This window comes from Mus pahari, chromosome 9, assembly GCF_900095145.1.
Source record: "Mus pahari chromosome 9, PAHARI_EIJ_v1.1, whole genome shotgun sequence".
Taxonomy (NCBI): domain Eukaryota; kingdom Metazoa; phylum Chordata; class Mammalia; order Rodentia; family Muridae; genus Mus; species Mus pahari.
In genome coordinates, this window is record NC_034598.1 from 41984827 (window position 1) to 42005748 (window position 20922).

The following is a 20922-nucleotide window of genomic DNA, read 5'->3' on the forward strand; positions in this document are numbered from 1 at the left end:
AAAAAAAAAAAAAAAAAAAAAAAAAAAAAAAGAGTTCTTCAGTCAGAGGGGAAGATGAGAGCAAGTGGGAATCCTGACCCATAAAAAGGAAAGTGGGGGGTTGGGGGGAGAGGAGAGGAGAGGAGAGGAGAGGAGAGGAGAGAGAGAATGAGCCTTATCATTTAAATACCTTTAAATGTTAAAAGAATTTTGAAATGAAAGTAATTGTGTGGGATTTTTAGTACACAAGAGAATTAAATTGTGATAATACCACAAAGGCTGGGGGAAGAGAAAACGAAGCATCTATTGTAAGAGCCAGGGGGATGTCTCTCTGTGTGAAGTGGGGGTGTATCACTTGAAGGCAAACTATGGTACATGAAGGATGTCTATTATAAACCCTTTAAACTTATTAAATCTATAAAAGTAACAGCTAATAAGTAAAGCAGAGCTAAAATATCACCATTAAACTCTGTATTGTGATAAGAACAATGGAAAGGGCAACATGTGGATCAAATAGAAAAGAAGCAGCAAAATGACAGTTAACATAACCACAATACAAGCAAATGGCTCAAACACCTCAGTGAAGGGAAGAGATTGCTGTGTTTAAAGTAAAAAGACATTACATAGATAGATCAGTAACTGGGAGAAAGCTGCGGTCACAAGGCAGATCTCAGAATGAAGGACTTTCCTAGAGTTAAAGGTTATCTTACAATGATAAAGGAGGCTGCTTATGAAGAGATGGAAACAATCCTGAACTAAAATACACGAAGTAAAGACTTAAATTAGAAGGAGAAATAGACAACCTACGATTCTTGTTAAGAGACAGTCAATATCTTCCTCTCATGTGCTGACAGGTCCTGTAGATCAGTAAGGACATGGCAGGCACGACAAAGTCAGTCAATTGGTGGAGCTGGCAGTATAGATCACTTTACCTAAAAACAACTGATATGCGTTCTCTTCCGGTTCTCACAGCATAGTTATAAGGACAGAGTTAAAAAATGTATTTATGCAGGTAGTGGTGGTACACAGCTTTGATCCCAGCACTCAGGCAGAGGCATTAGGGTATCTGAGCTCAGGGACAGTCTGGACTACAGAACAAGTTCCAGGACAGCCAGGGATATACAGAGAAACCATTTCTTGAAAACATTATATGTGTGTGTGTGTATGTGTATGTGTATGTACACACATGCACATAACAGAGCATACATGTAGTGTTCAGAGGACAGCCTGTGGCAAACAGTTCCTCTCCTTTCACCATGTATACTCAGAAGTTCCAACACAGGTCACCAGGCCGGGCAGCAAATGTCTTTAACCACTGAGCCATCTCACCAGCCCGATACAGAGCATCACTTCATTGCAAAAAAAGTCTTAATAAATGTAAAAGGACCTAAGGTTACAAAATGATAGTCGATTTGAAATTAGTAACATAAACAGTTTTGCAAACCCCTCTAATACTCTAAAGTAAAAAGCACACTCGTGAATAACCTGTAGACAGGGAGTTTTGAAATGAGTGCAAGTGAGAACAGGACATAATGATATTTATAAATATTATAAAAGCAGTAAAAGACAAAGGCCTCTATTAGCGTGGCAAAGGACTAGAGAAAGAGCAAGTACAGTGTGCTCGCAGAGAAATAAAATAATGAAGATGAAACACAAGTAATTAATATGAAAAACAGAAAATAATAGAGAAAAAATCAATGAAAGCAGAAATTATTTTTGGAGATGATTGAAAGAATGGATGCTGCTAGTTAGGCTGACTGGAAAAGGAAGAGGGGAACCACTGTCTCAGGGTTTCTGTGGCTGTGATGAGAACACCGTGACCAAAGCACTTGAGAGGGAAGGGTTTATTGCCTTATTCTCCCACATCGCTGTTCATCACCAAAGGAAGTCAGGACAGGAACTCAAACAGCACCAACCTGGAGCATGAGGCAGAGGCCATGGAGGGTGCTGCTGACGGGCTTGCTCCTCATGGCTTGCTCAGCCCGCTTCCTTATAGAACCCAGGACCTTCAGCCCGGGATGACTCCACCCACAATGGGCTGCACCCTCCCCCATCAACACTAATTAAGAAAATGTACAGCAGGCTTACCTACAGCTCTATTTTATGGAAGCATTTTCTCCATTGAGGTTCCCTCCTCCCTGATGCCCCGGGCTTGTATCAAGTTGACATAAAACTAGCCAGTACTATCACCAATACCAGGATGGGACATAGTGTCACCAGAGATGCCACAGAGATTAAAATGGTAAGAGGAATATCAGGAACACATTTACACCTACATTTCACAAATCAGATGAAATGCACAAATTTCTTGAAGATACAAATCATCAAGCTTACCCAAAGACAAAGATTAAAGAAGTAACAGACAGGCTGGGGAGGTGGCTCAGCGGTTAAGAGCACTGACTACTCTTCCAGAGGTCCTGAGTTCAATTCCCAGCAACCACATGGTGGCTCACAACCATCTGTAATAAGATCTGACACCCTCTTCTGGTGTGTCTGAAGACAGCTACAGTGTACTCATATAAATAAAATAAATAAATCTTTAAAAGAAAAAACAGAAGTAACAGACAATCAGTTTATAATTTCCTGTGGCTGACGAGTTGACTCAGTGGTTGTGAGCACTGCCTGCTCTTTCAAAGGATCTGGGTTCAATTCCCAGCACCCACATGGCAGCTCACAACTGTCTGTTAAGTTCAGTTCCAGGGAATCCAATACCCTCATGCAGGCAAAACACCAATGCACATAAAATAAAAATAAATAAATCATTAATTTGTAATTTCCTCATAATGAAACCTCCATCAAATAGCTTCACTGTGAATTCAACCAAACATTGAAGAAAATGTATCAACCTGAAGCAAACTCTTCCAAAACAGATGGGAAAGAGCTGAACCTTTTTTTTTTTTTTTGGTTTTTCGAGACAGGGTTTCTCTGTATAGCCCTGGCTGTCCTGGAACCCACTTTGTAGACCAGGCTGGCCTTGAACTCAGAAATCAGCTTGCTTCTGCCTCCTGAGTGCTGGGATTAAAGGTGTGTGCCACCACGCCCGGCGGGAAAGAGCTGAATCTTAACCCATTTTATGTCTGACAAAGATACTAACTACAGTAGCCTTGCAGCCCAGTGTGGAAGACCAGTAATCCCAACACTCAGGAGGCTGAGGCAGGAGGATTGAGGCAAGAGTTCCAGGTCAACCTGGGCTACACAGTAAGGCCTGTTAAGAAAGTAACAGGAGGAGGAGTGAGAGGGAGAGGAAAAGGAGAGAAAAGAACCCTTACACACTCTCTAGAACTTTTCAAAGCACAGTTCTGGTCCCAGATATGACTACCTATAAAGAAAAAAAGGTGATGTCAGACATTAGAAGAACTGGCACTGCTCTAAAGGAAAGTCCCACTGCTGTGTGCAGCACGTACAACTGGCCCAGTGTTGCCCAGCAGCTGTCAGCACGGCTGTAGTAAATACGGCTCGGGCAGGGTTCTTGTCAAGAAGTATGCATGCTGAGTGTACCCGGCTCCTAACAGCCAAGACGGCTTCCTGACGTGTGCGCAGGAAAATGATCTCTTTCAAGGTTGCAGCTCTGCTGGGCAACTCGGCCTCTTGGCCTACTTACTGAATCACATCATTTCCTCTGAGAACAACACCCTTGCCAGTTTCTCACACGGATCCTTGCTTCTGATTCACCTCAGGATCTGCAACTGCCTCTTCCTGGGTTTGTTGTTGAGCTACCCAACTGCTGAATGGAAGATATGAAGACAGTTCCTTTTCTGAGGGAGGAGGTATGAATCAATGTCCACTTAGCTGCAATGCGTGGGAATCCTCTGACCACAATGAAATTGGATTGTGTGTATACAAATGGCTATTTGTATCGTGTCATCTTCCCTTCCAATTGTATTACTTCTGTGTGATAAGACTAGAATGAAGGACCATTGTTGTGTGAATCCTGCATACTAGGCCTGCAAGATTCTACATTAAAGACAAACAAATGGTCAATTAACTAAGAAGTAAAACCCTAAAAGTGCAGGCTCTTCCCCCTTATATTTTAAGCTAAGTAAATTGCCATCTTTAACAAAAAACAGAACAGATAAGGCAAAAAGAAGCCGGCTAGCCCGAGGTTCCAATCTAACCATATGCTTTATCTGAGCAGAAGGCTAGAAACGGTCACGCGAGAGCATTTCCAGTCTCCAGGGCTGACACACATTGTGAGGGCGGACACCCATGAGCAACTTATCTCTCTGGGGCTGCTAAGTGAGAAGTAGGGTAATGAGCTGATCATAGGCCACTGTGCAGAGACAAATAAAAGCAGGAATGACTTGGCGGGTAATGAGAGTCCCCAGTTGTTGTAAATTAAGTGTGCTAAATGAGAACTTTTAACACAAAACTGCAGAGAAACTCTGAAGTGGCCTCATAATGGAGTCAACTAAAAAAATCGGGAGAGCTGTACTGACGGCTTTCTTATTTTCACTTCGAAGGCATACTCACCTGACTGATAATAGATTCTATATGCAACGACCAATACAGATATTTATGATTACCATGAGTTTGTGTTTTAGAAATTATTATTAGTCCTTATTAGTAGATTAAGGGAAACTCACTAGTCTTTATTCTGCAAATAAACTGAATCTTTCACCCTTTCCTTCCAGGGGACCTGAACCAAGGGAGCTCACATGGAAGACAAGTGCTCTATCACTGAGCTACATCCTTAGCCCTAAGGCATTAACTTTAAGGAGGCCATGCACACGGTGGGTACCTGCCCATGGTAGTCCAGAGAGCCTCCAGACATGGGAGGGAGTGGCCAGACACGAGAAGCTGTATCCACTGATAACCAATTCCTTAAGGCAGGAGCAGAGTAGCCGGGATGGTCACTTACTTTCTTTACAGAAGTGTCTTGGTTGCTGCTTGCGAACCTGTCAGAATGAGCAACCACTGTTCTCCTGCAGGGAGGATTAGAGCTTCCCCAAGGCCTGGCCATCCTACTCTCCCCAGAGCTCCCTCACACACAGGCTGTGCTCTTAGGAATCGTATGCCCATGCCCCCTTGTTTGCCCACTCTTGTGACCATGCTGCCCTGAAAACTAGCACTCAGGGAGCCCAGTCCACCCCAGCATCATCCTAGCGACCTGTCTGTCACCCAGGCTCTAGAGCCCTCCTCATGTGGGGGCAGTCCTCACCATTGGACTGTCCTCTTGTATCTCAATGAGCCTTGGATAATGGTCTTGGTCAGCGGAGGATCAAAGTCGGGAACCTACTGGACAGGAGCTGACCCCAGGCAGCCCTGGAACATGCAGGTGCTGGATATGCAGCTAATAGGAAAGAGCTGCCAAGAAAGCCGGAGATGGTCCTGTTTCCAGCCACTAGAAACGAAGCCAGGGAGATGGCTTGGGAGGTGAAGTGCTGGTCCCACATGCGTGAGGATAAGGACCCGAGTTCAGATCCTCAGTGTTCAGGTGAAAAGCTGAATGTGGCAGCACATGCCTGTGATACAAACCACCTCTGGCCTGCAAAGCCAAAGCTCAAGAGTGCATCAGAAAGTTCTCAACAATCTGCTTTCACGGGGCAATAAAAACTATTTCAAATGTGACTGCACGTAAGACAAGCAAAAGAAAACAAAAGCAGCAGCCCGGTGCTGGATTTCCTATCATGATTGTCAACTTTTAGGTCACCTTGTCTTAGTGAGTTTAGTTATCCTGTGTCTTGTGTGTATGTGTGTGTATGTGTGTGTGTGTGTGTGTGTGTGTGTGTGTGTGTGTTGATTCATGTTCCTCCCCGAAGCCTGATAATCCACATGATACACTTTTATTCCACAGATAAAAGGGGAGGAGGCAGGGTCTCTCACAGACAACACCAACCGTAAGGGGCTGAGCTTCACACCACATCTGCTCATCTCAGCAAGCAGCTGACAGAAATCGACTCATGTCCCAATGGTGCCTTTGTTCGAGGCACTTGTTAGACCTAAGACAACATCTTAGAGAACTGCAAAGCTGTGCTGTGAGGGAGACTAACTAAGACTGTGATCTCATATATGAAGGAAGACATGAACGTCTCTAATTGCTTCTGGTTTTGTGACACCCACTGTGGTATATTTCCATCTTCTTGACGGCTACAGGCTGTGGGTGCAGGCGTATCTGCCTGCCCTCCACTCCATCCCTCAGCCATGTGACTTTCTGCTGGGCCAACCCTTGCCAGCCTCTCAGGCTTCCTAGTCCATGTTCCTCACTGAAGCCAAACAGCAGCAACGCATTGCACTGTCGTTTCCAGGAGACTATCTCAGGCAGCTTGCACCTTGCAGTGACTCTGGGGCTGTCTGGTGACTAGGTCGGGTCATGCATACTTCCTTACTTACCTTCCAGGGGATCAGTAGCTGGTCCACCCCAGTAACTGAGGCACACAAGCTACAGGAGCTACGCTACCAACAAGGCAGTCAACAGAGGGGTGTGGCCCTGCCACCTGCACAGTCAACTGTGTTGGCTGCATTGCGGGTGTGGTCTCTGGGATGGCAGATAGGCCAAGGGCAGGGACTGCAAAAATGAAGGGTTATGAGAGTTATGAGAGTTATGAGAGTTATGCCTTAAGTACAGATGACACGAAGGGACAAGGTGAACACTTTCTTTTACATACTTTAGTGACTTTATATTCTATCCTGCAGGTATTTGTCATTATATTTTTACATATATATGAATTTCATATATATAAAACATGGTCAAACACATCTGAGTTTTATGAATGAAGTCCATTTCAGATTTCACTTATTGAGAGAATATGGTTTACACATTCTATTCAGCTATTTTTGGGGCATCTGTGGTCCCATATCCTACATTCACATAAACGTGAATATAAGGCAGTGACAGCCTGAGCTGAGCGCTCACGGTCTTCTGGATCTGGGTGGACTGTGCTCTCTAAAGGCCAGACAGATGCAGCGGCTCGCACTTACTGAGCTGGGGACAAAACTGAGGCCCAGGGGAGGTTAGGTCATTGGGCACATACACTCATATGGGATCCGTGTTTTCACAAAGCCCTGGTTAGGTCCTGGAGAGCAAGTTCTTATAAACAGGGATCCTTATATGAGTACACTGTAGCTTTGTCCAGACACACCAGAAGAGGGCATCAGATCCCTTTACAGATGGCTGTGAGCCATCATGTGGTTGCTGGGAACTGAATTCAGGAACTCTGGAAGAGCAGTCAGTGCTCTTAACTGCTGAGCCATCTTTCCAGCCCCACCATGGGCTCTGCATGCATTCCTCTCTCTGTTGTGATGCCTTCCATGAGTTAGATGCTGAAGGGATGAGGCCCCTGATCTTAGACTTTCAGTCTCCAAAGCTGTGAGCTAAACACATATCTCTTTATAAAGCGTCTACCCTCAAACACCTTGTTATTGCAACAGCTAATAAAGCACTCTTCTTCCAAACATACCACACTGAAAGTTTTCCCAACTCATGGGAGATTAATGTCCTAACAATACTGCAAAGTTCAACCTAACCATCAGGTCTTCTGAGTAAACACGAAATGTTTAGGGAGTAGGGAGCTGCAATACTTGATCCTAGATACCTCTCATCTTTCCCCTTCCCTGCGGACTTCCAATGCTCTGACAGACATGCTGTCAAACAAAGTCCACACCGCTTTCTTGTGGTTAAAGACATGCTAGCAGCAAGGCCTGAGGCAGAGTGCACATGCACGCCCCCAGAAAAGCATTTTTTTAGTTTAGGATATGATTTTAGTTTTGAGCTTACAGAAGTAAGTAAAATGTTATTTTTTAAACGAGTAAAAATACCTTAGCTGTGTCCTTTTAAATAAGGGTGAGCTTAGAAGTCAGGACCTTTGAATTCCAAAGCTCCTGTTCACCTTACTGTTAGCCACTGACACTCTAAAGAAGAAAAGAAACCAGGAATAAAGGTGTAAAGGGCAGGAGAGGCACCAAGGAAAGAGAGGTAAGTGGTCAGCGCGGCTGCCACATCTGTCACAGTGCGGAGGGGGCTGGGCGGCAGAGGCCGGCAGCAACTGGGATAACACCTGAGTGAGATGGATAGTCGCCAAGCCCCAGCCCAGCCAGTCTGGGAAGAATGCCTAAGTCTTTGCCACTGGGGCAGGACTGAATACAAGGTATGTGAGAAAGCACAGAGGGTCAGGCTCCTGCAACTTCTGTAGCACATAGCAAGGTTCACAGCCGTGGAGAGGCATTTATCTTGTAGAAGGACTGCCTTAAAAGGCCCTGGAGACCAGGCCAAGTGGCTCAGAGACAAGGTCTTGTTCCCCTCTTAATGGCTTTGCTGCCTGGCAGCCGCATGCTGGCTCCTGGTGGGGGTGTTTCAATGTGTAGGACTCAGACACTGTGAGCTCGGGGCACAGGGATAGGAGGTCACAGCCAAGAAGGTACTTGCCACTTAGCAGGGGCTTGTTGAGGGTGTAGAGTGGTGGCAGGTCCTCTATGTTGGAGATCCGCTGGTACATGGCCCTGGAGAGGTGATCCCCATGGTACAGGCTACCCAAGATGATGCTGGAGAAGTAGATGGGTTCCACGAAAATGCTGAGCAGGGACCCCTGGATGCCCACTACGTTCCAGCTGCAGGGAGAAGCAAGCACATCTTAGGAGATACAGGTATGGCACCCCATGCAGACAGCACAGAAACTCATGGCAAATGCTGGGTGGGTGGGGGTCTGTAAAAGGTGGGGGTCTGTAAAAGGCGAAGACCAGGGCAGTGAAAACGGCTGACTCAGCAGCTCAAGTCTTAAACAAAAGTCTATTTAAAAATTACCTTGTACTGTGAGATAATTTTGGGTCATAATCTTAGGGTTTCTATTGCTGTGATAAAAGGTCGAAACTAAAAGCAACTTGGAGAGGAAAGGGTTTATTTCAACTTAAAACTCTGGGAAGCCACACTCCGGGACTAAGGGAAGTTGGAGCTGGAACTCAAGGCACGAACTGAAGCAGAGGCCATGGAGAAGTGCTGGCTGCTGGTATGCTCTCCACATTGCTCACCTGCTTCCTTACATCGGCTACGTCTACCTGCCTAGACAAGCAACTGCCTTCTTCAGTAAGGCTAGGCCCTCCCATGGCAACCATTAATCAAAAAGATGCCCTATGACTTGCCTACAGGCCAGTCTTATGGTGACATTTTCTCAAATAAGATTTCCTCTTTCCAGCTATGTCTGGGTTTGTGTAAAGTTAACAGAGACTAACTAGCAGACACACACCTTGTCTGCTTCTAATAAAATGGTTGCTCAGTCAGGGAATGAGTGTCCTGATCCAGGGCTACAGTCTATTGTGTGTGTGTGAGAGTATGTATGTGTGTATGTGTGTGTGTATGTGTGTGGTACATGCACTAGAGACAGTGATGGTGACGAGCTGGCAGTCACCACACCACTGTCTGACGTCTGCAGGGCAACACTCTGACACACTGCTGGCCTACTGTGTGTCTGCTCTCTTCACCCCAGACACAAGAGAGAAGCTGGATAACCTGAAAACCACTGCATACCAAGCAACTTTTGTGTGTGTCACATGTGATGGGAGAGGACAGGAACCACACCAGGGGCAAATGATGCCACTCTTGCCCTTCCCATTTGTGCCTTCTGAAGGAAGCCGGGGGTCTGGCCCTTGGTCTCTCTCAGGCATAGCCCTGGGAAGACACTGGCTGGTCTAGTCCACTCCCTCCCAGGAACCACCAAACGGTCCTCAGAAAACTGCCCATGTCCAGCAGGCCAACTTTCTCTTGCCAGCTCTCCTCAAGCTTCAGCCCTGGGCTCCAGGTTGGTTGGTCTCCCTGCTTCGGCCTACAGGACTGGGCACACGGGTGCCACCCACTGAGCTCCCTCACAAGCCTTTTACATAACTTATACTTCTAGTTTCTATGACCCCCCCTCAGCCCCCCACAAAAAAGATCAACATGCTGAATGGACAACCTGTAATCCCTAGGGTGTATTCTTTCTACCCTCCAAAAAAAGACATTGAACAGCCATCCCCACCCTTAGAGAACATCTGAAATGACTCAGCTCTGGAGGCCCAAGGGCTCCTTTCCGATGCAGATGAGAAACCTGCTGATTTAGAAACTTAAGCAGAACTCAGTCCCCTGGGCAGGAATGCAGAATCTTGCAGAAACCAGCATCTGTCAGGAGTCATTAATTCTGAGCACACACTTCCTAGAGGATCCCAGGAGCTTCTAGAGCTCTGAGGCACCCGGTAGAAAACAGAGCCCTCAGCCAGCTCCACTGAAAGACAGGTTCATGTCAATCAGCCTTACAGAGAATAATGGTTACTCTCACTTTCCCAGACCACAGACCACTGGGCAAGGAAGGACATCACAGATACAGCCAGATTCCATGGTGCAAAGCATTCACCAAGTAACACACACACACACACACACACACACACACACACACACACACACACACACACACCCCTAGAAACGCCTGCCCAGTTTTCATGCCCACCTGGGCCAGGGCATTGGGTGAGGGGCTTCCCTGCTCGGGCCCCAGGAAGGGGACTCATCTGTCACTGGAAGACAATAGGTCCTCTGACCGCCGGGCTTTCAGTCTGTCATGCTGGGTTCGGGACTGGTCAGTGGCTTTTCTGTTTCATTTTCCTTAGGTTATTGTTTGAAGAGGGACTGCACAGTACTGTCAGCTGAATCTACTGCAGAGCCTAACCTGGCCCTGAGCACCCAAGGACACTGACTGGAAGACAAACAAGAAGGCAAACACTTGTCTGTGCACGACATCTTTCCACAGCTCAGACAAGCAGCCGGGGCAGGGCGACAGTTTGCTCGGTGACTCTCCTTTCTCTCGGCATCCATGTCACAAATAACCTTCAGAGAAAGGCATCTGTAATCTTCAAAATAACCCTGATGCACTGCGACTCTTCCAGCAGCTTCCCACACCTCTGTAGAAGTCCCCTTCCCCATTTGAGAAGCAGCCCTTGCCTACTTACCACCCGTCCTGAGCAAGCCAATGTGTCAAACAAGCCTGTCCTTGGATCTGTCTTTCCCTGTATCCTCCAGTGGCAGAGGCCACAGACTAAGGTCTCTTCTAGGGCCTCTCATTGTCCCACGGGCAACCCTTCTGAGGCCGCCTTTGACACCTGGCTAGCTGGACGCTATGGTCATCTCTATTGCATCCCCCCCCATCCTCAGCCTAGACCAGCCCTCATTGCTCTTTTACAAGAGGAGCAAGTGGCCTTTGCCCAGCCTTCTACACATTCAGATCTATACACTGGCCTCTTTGGAGGCCTCACATCCAACCGACATCATTCTGGCCCCTATGCTGTTCTTGGACATGACTTCCTTAGCCTTGGTGGCTTTTCTGGAAACATCTGTCATTCCAATTTCTATCAGTCTGCTTGTGCTTTTCTTCAAAGCAGTGTTTCTTAAATATGAAATAAAGGACACAGAGCTTTAAAATTCTGACTCTGGCAATTGTTTGTGTGGCCTCCCCTTTAGCTAAAGGCAGAGACCCCCCCTCCCCCCCAGCACACCCTTCAAATCCATGCCTATGTGCTGCAGAGCATCAAGGTTGTTCCTACTCTAGACTCTGTCTCAATGCTGACTGAGGGTCTGAGCTCTCTCTTACTACACGTCTTTTGTTGTCACCGGTGTGGGACTTCCATGAATATTAGTAAGTTAGAAATCATATTTAAGCTGGGCATGGTGGCTCATGCCTTTAATCCCAGCACTCGGGAGGCAGAGGCAGGTGAATTTCTGAGTTCGAGGGCAGCCTGGTCTACAAAGTGAGTTCCAGGACAGCCAGGGCTATACAGAGAAACCCTGTCTGGGGGGGGGGGGGAAGAAATCGTATTTAACTGAGAATCTACAGGATTCAGACCTCTGTAAAACTGAGCAGAGACAGCCATGAAGGGCCAGGACAGCCAGTTTTATCGGGCATGACTTTAGTGACCCCTGCCTACAAGGGAAGTGTAGTGCCATAACCCCAGTTCCAGGGGATCTGACACCCTCACATAGACATACATCCAGGCAGAACACCAATGTATATAAAATTTAAAAAAAAATAACATAAATATGGCTAATTAGCTAAAAGAGCACAGGCACACAACTCTATGAAAAGACTGCATAAAGAAAATGAGATTGTCAACACAGGGGGAACCTTAATACATGAGAGATTCTGAACAAGAAGAAAACAACTCAACTGAAAAGCTTGGCTGTGGAACCAATGGGAGAAAAAGTCAGTGAAGCTGAAGGTTGGCCATCAACACCGTCATAGAGTAGATTAGAAGAATACAAAGACTGCAAATGAAGACGGGCTATGGGGCTTAGGGATACCAGTGAGCAGAACAACATGCAAGTCCTGGGAATTCCGAGAGAAAGAAAATGGGAATGGAAGTTTATTTGGAGAAATACCTGAATCCCCAAGGCAAGAAAGAGATCACACAGATTCAAGGGCAAAGAACCAAAAATGAAGGTAAATAGGAAAACAGCACTGAGCGCATTACAGCTAAACCAAGTCCAGACAGTCTTAAACAGCAGTGGTAAGTCAATGCTCGTATAAAGAGAGCTTATCAGTTTCCTAGTAAAAACCTATGACCCAGAAAGCAGTGGGAAGATGTCCTCAAGTATCCCTCATAAATGACGAGGACTTGGGACTTTCTTGAGGCTCACCAGCGGGCAGAGTTGCATCACTTCTAGACCTAAGAAGAAACAGAGTGGGGAGTCCTTCAGGCTGAAGCATCAGAACGGTAGACAGCAACAGAAGCTGGATAAAAATGTGAGGAGGCTCTCCTGCAAAGGTAAACACACAGACATCCACGGTAACTTCAGGGCTGGAGAGACAGTTCGGTGGTTGAGAGCTCAGTGGCCTGGAGCTCAGGTCTCAGATCCACGTAAGTGTTCACAACCTCTTGTAACTCTAGCTGCAAGGGATCCAGCACCCTTTTCTGGCCTCAGAATCACCCTCACATTTACAGTATTCATTCATACAGATATACACACATACCCATAAGTGAAAATAAATACTAAAAATTAACTATCATGCTGGGCGGTGGTGGCACATGCCTTTAATCCAAGCACTTGGGAGGCAGAGGCAGGCGGATTTCGAGGCCAGCCTGGTCTACAAAGTGAGTTCCAGGACAGCCAGGGCTATACAGAGAAATCCTGTCTCAAAAAACCAACCAAAAAAAAAATTAACTATCATATACAATAAATATAGGTTTAAAAAATATTTATAATAAATATTATAAATAAAATAGTATATTTATTTATTTGGTTATTATTTATTTACTTATTTATCTTTAGATAGGGTCTCACTATATAATTCAGCTTTGAAGAAAGGATTCTCCTACTTCAGCCTTCTGTGAGCTGGGATTGAATATACACCACCATACCTGGCTTATAATTTTGATTAACCAAATTTAAATAAATTTGACTATAGATCTATGTAAGTGGGTATAAAATATACAGAGACATAATCTGTGCTATTGACAAATTATGGGGGAGTGGAGCTAGAAAGGAAGAGTTTCCATACATATTTGAAGTTAAATCATTACCAGTTTAAAACAGAAAGCTATGATATTAAGATGTTTTATGTAGTCAGAATCCTAACTACAGGGGTGGAGAGAAGACTCAGGGTTTAAGAGGACGTATTGCTGTTCTAGAGAACCTGGGTATGCTTCCCAGCATCTACATCTGGGGGCTCACAACTGCCTGGAACTCCAGCTCCAGTTGTATTCAACACCTCTGGCCTTCACACACACACACACACACACACACACACACACACACACACACACACGTACATATTTAAAAAAAAAAAACTTAAAAGCCACAAAGGAAGTTCTGTCAAAAATACAAACAAACAGAAATGATATTCCTATGAGGTTATTTTAAAAGAAAGACAATGCGAGAACAAATCAGTAAACCAATGAAGGGAGAAATAAAACTACACATCACACAGAAATAACAAGATGAGCCTTCCCTACCCAGAATATTTTCAATGTTAATGAACTAAACTTTCCAGCCAGATGACAAGATTGACAAATGGATTAATAACATAAAGGGGTGAATTATATCTTAGGAGATTTATTTCAGCTGTAAGGACACAGGTATTGCTGAAAGTGGATGGATGAAGAGATAATTCCTGCAAGATAAGGAGATGAGCAAGAATAATTAGGTAACAGAGATTTTTAAATTACACAAACTTTCAGAAGAGACAAACGATAATATATGATGATAAAGGGCTCAATTTACCAGCAAGATAACACATCGATGGTCCAGCAAAGTGGCTCAATGGGTAAGGGCACTAGCAACTTGAGTTAGACCCCCAGGACCCACAAAGCAGGAGAGAACCAATCTCCGCAAGTCCTCTGACTTCCACACACACCACCTGCCAGACAGACACACAAGGGTGTGAAACAGCAACAATGACAAATCCTGAGCAGCAGACAGCGGCCACAGGGAGGAATGGACAGCAGCATAATAAGTTTAGGTAACGCCAACACCCACTCAGCTACGCATGAATCAGAAGGAAGAGAAAAATGGAAGCTTTTCCGTTGATTTAGAATAGAATACTGTCGACCATCTGGATCTAACACAAACAGAACACTCCACCGTAATAACAGCAGACCACACATGCTTCCCAAGTGTGCTGAGAACACTCTCCAAGGCAGACCACACATCAGCCTCAAAACAAAGAAAAATTAAATTGTACGAGTATCTCTTTATAGGGGAAAGCTATAAATTAGCATAAAAGTGCAAATTGAGAAATTAAATATATGAAAACGAAATGCCATGCTGTGAAGATATCAACAAATCAAAGTCTCAGGGGAACTTACACGTATGAAAATAAAAACAAACATACAAAAGCAAATTCCTATGAAATCTCTAGGAAGCCTAGAAAGCCAAACAATTTAGGAATAAAAAATGAAGAAGAAGGAGGAGGAGGAGGAAGAGGAGGAGGGGAGGAAGAAGAGGAAGGAGGAAGAAGGAGGAAGAGGAAGAAGAAGAAGAAGAGGGGGAGGAGGAGAAGAAGAAGAGGAGGAGGAGGGCCTGGAGAGCCTGGAGAGCCTGGAGAGCCTGGAGAGATGGTTCAGCAGTTAAGAGCACTGGCTGCTCTTCCAGAGGTCCTGAGTTTAATTCCTAGCAACAACATGGTGGCTCACAACCATCTGTAATGGGATCTGATGCCCTCTTCTGGTGTGTCTGAAGACAGTGACAGTATACTCACACATATAAAATAAATAATAAATTAAAAAGAATAAGGTGTAAGGGTCCTATTGGCTGATTTCAAAATAGTATAAAATCGACAGTAATCAAAACACTGTGATCCTGGCATACAAACATATAGCACAACACAATAGAAGGGACTGCCTATGGGCAAGCCATCATATTTGGTTGGTCGGTCACCATCTTCAGCACAACACACACACACACACACACACACACACACACACACACACACACATACACACACACACGTGAATACAGAAAGGCATCTGGACAACAGACTGAGAGACACATAACAAGTAAACATGCCACAGTAGGCACAGGCAGCATTCCACCAAAGCCTGGCAGTTTGAAGCACGTAAGCTTTGGGTTTTCAGTTACGTAGCTCAATTGGTAGAGTCCACACGGATATTTCAAAATTGCAAAAACCTCTAAAATCTGAAACACTCCTGGTCCTGACTTTTTCTGCTCTTTAGCTAGGTGTTTCCCAACCTGCAGCAGTGCTGGTGAAGACCGGTCCAAGGCATAGGTATGGTGAGCCCAGCTCCCTACGAAATCTGCTTTAGAGAAAAATCAATGGAAAGTGCTCATGACCGCTGAAAGGATGAATGGTACACAAGGGATGACTAGGTTTCAAACCACACTGTGAGTTGTGCCACCCTGAGCTTGTTAGGAAATATCAGGTGACCCATCTGATGTGAAGGAGATAAAAGGCACACGTGCGCTTTGTCTATGTCAATTCCAAACCTTCTGGGTGGCCAGTCAATCCAGAACTGCTTACCCTGGTGCCACAGGGTCGTGTTCTGTAGGGAGAGGTTTGCTTTTATATACACTGACATATGTTAGCTGAAACAGAAAGAGAAGAGCCGCTGGAACTTGGGAGTGCATCTGAAGACAGAGATGTCTACAATCTGACCTGGATCTAAGCTCCCAGAGAAGCTGCTTCCCGGGCACGTGGTAACTAGAGCAGTGTGTTCACGGAGCTCTCTCCTTGGCCTGGGATGCCTCATCTTGTTCTGGCTGGTAAAGATCAATTACCACAGTGTTAACTGATGGGCACGGCAAGGGCGGACAGTGTTCCCTGACAAGGAATGCTTGTATGTTTTCCTCAGGGAGCAAATTGTCACCGATGTTGAGAAAGACATAATAAAAGGCAAGATGAATGTCTGGAAGCAAGTGTCGTGGGAATACTGGTGTGTCCTGTGCCATGGTCTCCCTTGTCCCTCCAGGTAACCCCAGAAGCACCTGTGTAGAACCTTAGTCCTCAGAGAACTAACTCTTGGACTACCCGAGCAGGGAATAGGGTTCGAATACAAATGGATCTGAAGTGGAGATAGGAAAGGGCTGGTACTCATTGCACATGCATGGTGAGGGCAGGGCCCTGTGGCCTTACCGTGCTATCTTGTCACTGCAGGACATGGTGAGTAGTCGTTCCCCCTGCAGCACTCCATCCCAGGTCTGGATGCTGGCATTTGAGCGCACAGGGATTGTCCCCTCACCAGACTCTATTTTCGTACGTAGCTGTCCCCTTGCTTTGCGATTTGGATGTCTATCTGCTGGTTCTAGAAGAAAGAGGGTTCAAAACCCACAGGTGATAAAACAGCTACCATCCTGAAAAGCACATCTAACATCCCAAAATTTAAAAGTATAATTTATAGATATGTATGCAAACATTTATTTGAGTCATACGAAATATACATCCCAGTAAAAATATAAAAACACATAATACAAAACACACTATGAACATGGAAAACGGTGGTTTACATTTTGGCTGAGATGATTTCCATCACTAATGAGTGGAAACACACGGAGAAAAATGCTAAGATTTGCTAATTCCGGGCAACAGATACTTGATTGCTTGTTATCTATTAACCTTTGTATTTTCATCATGTCAAAAAATAAAAGCAGAAATCAATCCATTGGGAATATGTGACGATACTCCCAGTGATTAGCAGTGAGTTATATGAATATGGGTGACTTTAATTTATTATTATTATTATTATTATTATTATTATTATTATTATTTGAATAGTAATTATTTATAGTGAGTATCACTGTTTTCATAATCCTGGAAAGCCATTTGGAATACACGATGCTTGGGTATGAGAGTAGGGACTTACAAACTGTCATAAAGCCCAGTGCTAGGCTGGCCTCAGAGGGGCCTCGCCCACCTGTGTCCACCTCCTAATGTGGAGCGGCCTCACCGTGCGTTCACACATTCACCAGTCAGAATCACTGCAAATACAGGGAGGGATCACTCAGCACTTTCCTCTTAGAACTAGCATTTTTCTTTTTTTTCTTTTTTCTTTTGTTTTTTCGAGACAGTGTTTCTCTGTGTAGCACTGGCTGTCCTGGAACTCACTCTGTAGATCAGAATGGCCTCGAACTCAGAAATCCTCCTGCCTCTGCCTCCCTAGTGCTGGGATTAAAGGCGTGCGCCACCACACCTGGCAGAACTAGCATTTTTCATTCATTAACATTTTCTTTTTCTTTTTTTAAAGATTTATTTATTATGTATCTAGTGTCCTGCCTGCATGTATGCCTGCAGGCCAGAAGAGGGCACCAGATCCCATTACAGATGGTTATGAGCCACCATGTAGTTGCTGGGAATTGAACTCAGGACCTTTGGAAGAGCAGCCAGTGCTCTTAACCACTGAGCCATCTCTCCAGCCCTCATTAACATTTTCTAACTAAATTGGGAAGAAAGAATCCGTATTTTTACAGGGACCATACCTAAGGCTGAAATTTTAAAAAACAAAATGAAATTAAAAACAAAAAACTGAAGAAGCACACGGATGTGGATGCATTCTAACACTACATTATATTATGTTTTCTTAGAAACCTGTCAGCTGGTGAGAGTCTGGCGTCATACCCTCTAGCACGGGCTCATGGGGAGAGAATATTCTGGCGTCTCCGCAGGGCGAGGTGCTGATGTACAGGTGGAACTGCACGGTATCCTTCAGCCGGAACCCACCCCGCTCTGACTTCTGAAATATGGACTTTTTCTGGTCTTCTTTGTTACTGCAAGGGAAAGTCACAGTAGTGCCAGTTAAAGGTGTGCCTCAACGTGGGGTCTACGGGATCAGACTGACCTCAGAGGCCAGTGCTTTCAGTAGGGAGAGGTAGGTTTCTGGAGATAGTGTCTTGCTATATACACCAGGACGGCCTCGAACCTGGGATTCTGCTGCCTCAGCTCCCTCTTTCTGCTAGGATTTACAGTTGTACACCACCTCGTCTGGCTTGAACTGGAATCACTGTTACCCATGCTTACAGTAATAGTTCAGGTCCATTCAGTGATCGATATGTCATCAACTGGGAGTGACCATTCCTTCTCAGGCATGATTCCAGGGTAGAAAGATAACATGGAAGATACGGCCTTGCCAAGAAAAGCTGACAGGTGCAAGATCAGTTCTGACCATGCCCAGGGATCAAAACGAACAGGATATTCTTTACCAGAAGTTTGGAAAGACATGTTTTCTTTTTGTTTTGTTTGACTTGTGTTTTGTTTTGTTTTTGCTTTTCAAGACAGGGTTTCCCTGTGTAGCCCTGGCTGTCCTGGAACTAGCTCTGTAGACCAGTCTGGCTTCGAACTTACAGAGATCCACCGACCATGCCTCCCAAGTGCTGGGGTTAAAGGTGTGCACCACCACCTGGGAAGACAAGTTTGTATTGTCCGTGCATGAGACAAAAGGCACCATCTGAAATATGGACTTGAAATTTATGATTATGCTACATTTCTATGTAAGTATTCATGCGCACGCGCATGCGCGCGCGCGCGCGCGCGCGTGTGTGTGTGTGTGTGTGTGTGTGTGTGTGTGTGTGTGTGAGAGTTAGTTCACTCTAGCTCATAACTGGGCATCCTGGGAGAGTGTGTGTGTGTGTGTGTGAGTGAGTTAGTTCACTCTAGCTCATAACTGGGCATCCTGGGAGAGTGGGTCCTGCTCACACAGCATCACAGGACAGCAAGGCTGGGTCCCAGTATTCCCCACACAGTTAGTCCTGAGGATTCCTCTGTGCTTACATAAACAAGCAAAGGCTAGGCAATGCCTCCTGATAGATAAAATAGCTCCCTTTGTGTGTTCACTCCTAAACTTACTTTAAATAAAGCTCGAGCTGTGCATAAAGAAACCTGAGCAGGGACCTTCGGGAGATTATCTCTGCGTGGCAGTCATTGAGCGCGAGGCCACGGTCACTCATGTATTCACCGTTGATGCACTTTGTCCCTGTCGAAACACTTATCACCTTGGCATCTTTGACATCTGTACCTGAAAGACAGGAGAATGACTGGCGACCCATGATCCGTCCTGTTTGACACGTGCTCTCGGCACCTGGACCACACAGGTCAGCTGGACACTGGAGCTTATTTTCCTGTGTCTTCATGTCTCTGGATCCCTACCTGAGAAACTTGAACAAAGAGCCTCTCCCTGAGGCTCTGTTACGTACCAATTCCAGGAAGCTGCCTTCCTCATTCTGTAGCCTACACCCTGAACTTAATGTGGTTGTTTCCATTGGCATGTATGGGTGCTTGAACATTCACCCTTGACTACAGGTAAGAAGCACTATACATAAATACTACCTGGCCTGGAATTAGTCCTAAAGTAAAATATTAAAGAGGCTAGGAGGAATGACTTACAGGTTCAAGAGAACCAGAAAACAGAACCGGCTTCCACGGTTTCATTAGTAATCTTTCCCACTTTCCCACACCAAGAGTGAAATATACACAATTTGACCTTCCAGAGAGGGAGCATCATGATTAAATCCCATGAAACCAACCACTGACCCAGACATGCTACTATGACCTGAATATGGAAGGGATTGTGTCTCAGTGGTAGAACATACTCTCCTCATGTGGGTGGCCCTGGGATATATCCCTAAGATGATGACAACAACAAAAACAACATCAACATCCAACAGTATCAACAAACCAATTCTGAATATGGCCTCAGAGCAGACTCACAATGACAGAAATATGCGTGCTACGTGTTGTGAGGGTTACTGTTCACTGTCACTCTGGCACTCTAGACTCACCTAGGCCTAGGAGATAAATCTCTGGGCACATCTGTAAGGGGTTATCTAGCCCAGGCTGGCCTTTGGGAATGCCTATGAGAGATTTTCTTTCTTCCTTTTTTTAAATAGTTATTTATTATTATATGTAAGTACACTGTAGCTGTCTTCAGACACACCAGAAGAGGGCGTCAGATCTCATTACAGATGTTTGTGAGTCACCATGTGGTTGCTGGGATTTGAACTCAGGACCTTCAGAAGAGCAGTTAGTGCTCTTAACCATTGAGCCATCTCTCCAGCCCTGAGAGATTTTCTTGGTTAGCTTAGCTAAATGGGAAGACCTGCCCACTGTGGGCAGCACCATTGCCTGAGTGGGGACCCCAGACTGCATAAAAGAGACAAAAGGGAGCTGAACAAAACAGTCTTCTCTATTTTTTTGACTACGGATGTGATGTGGTCAGCTGCCTCAAGCTCTTGCCAGGTGACTTCCCTACCATGATGGGCTACTTCAATTATGAGCTGAAATAGCTCCACCTGAGCTGTTTTTATCAGGGTATTTGATTAGAGCAACAGGAAAGGGAACTCAGACACAGGCTATGTGGGAGGCGCCCTGGCAGGAGGGCTAGCAAAGCTTCCTCACCACTTGTCCTCACAGTGCCCTCTGAGGGCTTTTGTTTCCATTAGAAGAAAGGAACTGCAGCTCCCAGGGATTGATCAGCTGCCTGAGGCCACTCGACCATTGAGAGCACTGGACCCGTGCACCCAGCTCCATCTCACTGGCTTTAGACACCCAG

The 20922-nt window shown here is 45.4% G+C and overlaps 1 protein-coding gene across 5 annotated transcripts in view; it reads right to left on the reverse strand.

The window, feature by feature from the left end:
* Window positions 1-20922, reverse strand: part of Adarb1 (adenosine deaminase RNA specific B1) — a 124166-nt gene that overhangs the window by 5834 nt on the left and 97410 nt on the right. For 4 of the 5 annotated variants that reach the window (XM_029542103.1, XM_029542101.1, XM_029542100.1 and 1 more), the window contains exons 5-8: window positions 19221-19389; window positions 17967-18145; window positions 16518-16686; window positions 8342-8523 (exon numbers count right to left, since the gene is read on the reverse strand). In XM_029542103.1, the coding sequence (XP_029397963.1) occupies window positions 8342-8523; window positions 16518-16686; window positions 17967-18145; window positions 19221-19389 (699 nt within the window). The remainder of the gene's footprint in view (window positions 1-8341; window positions 8524-16517; window positions 16687-17966; window positions 18146-19220; window positions 19390-20922) is intronic. The other variant, XM_021204475.2, reaches the window with a different exon arrangement.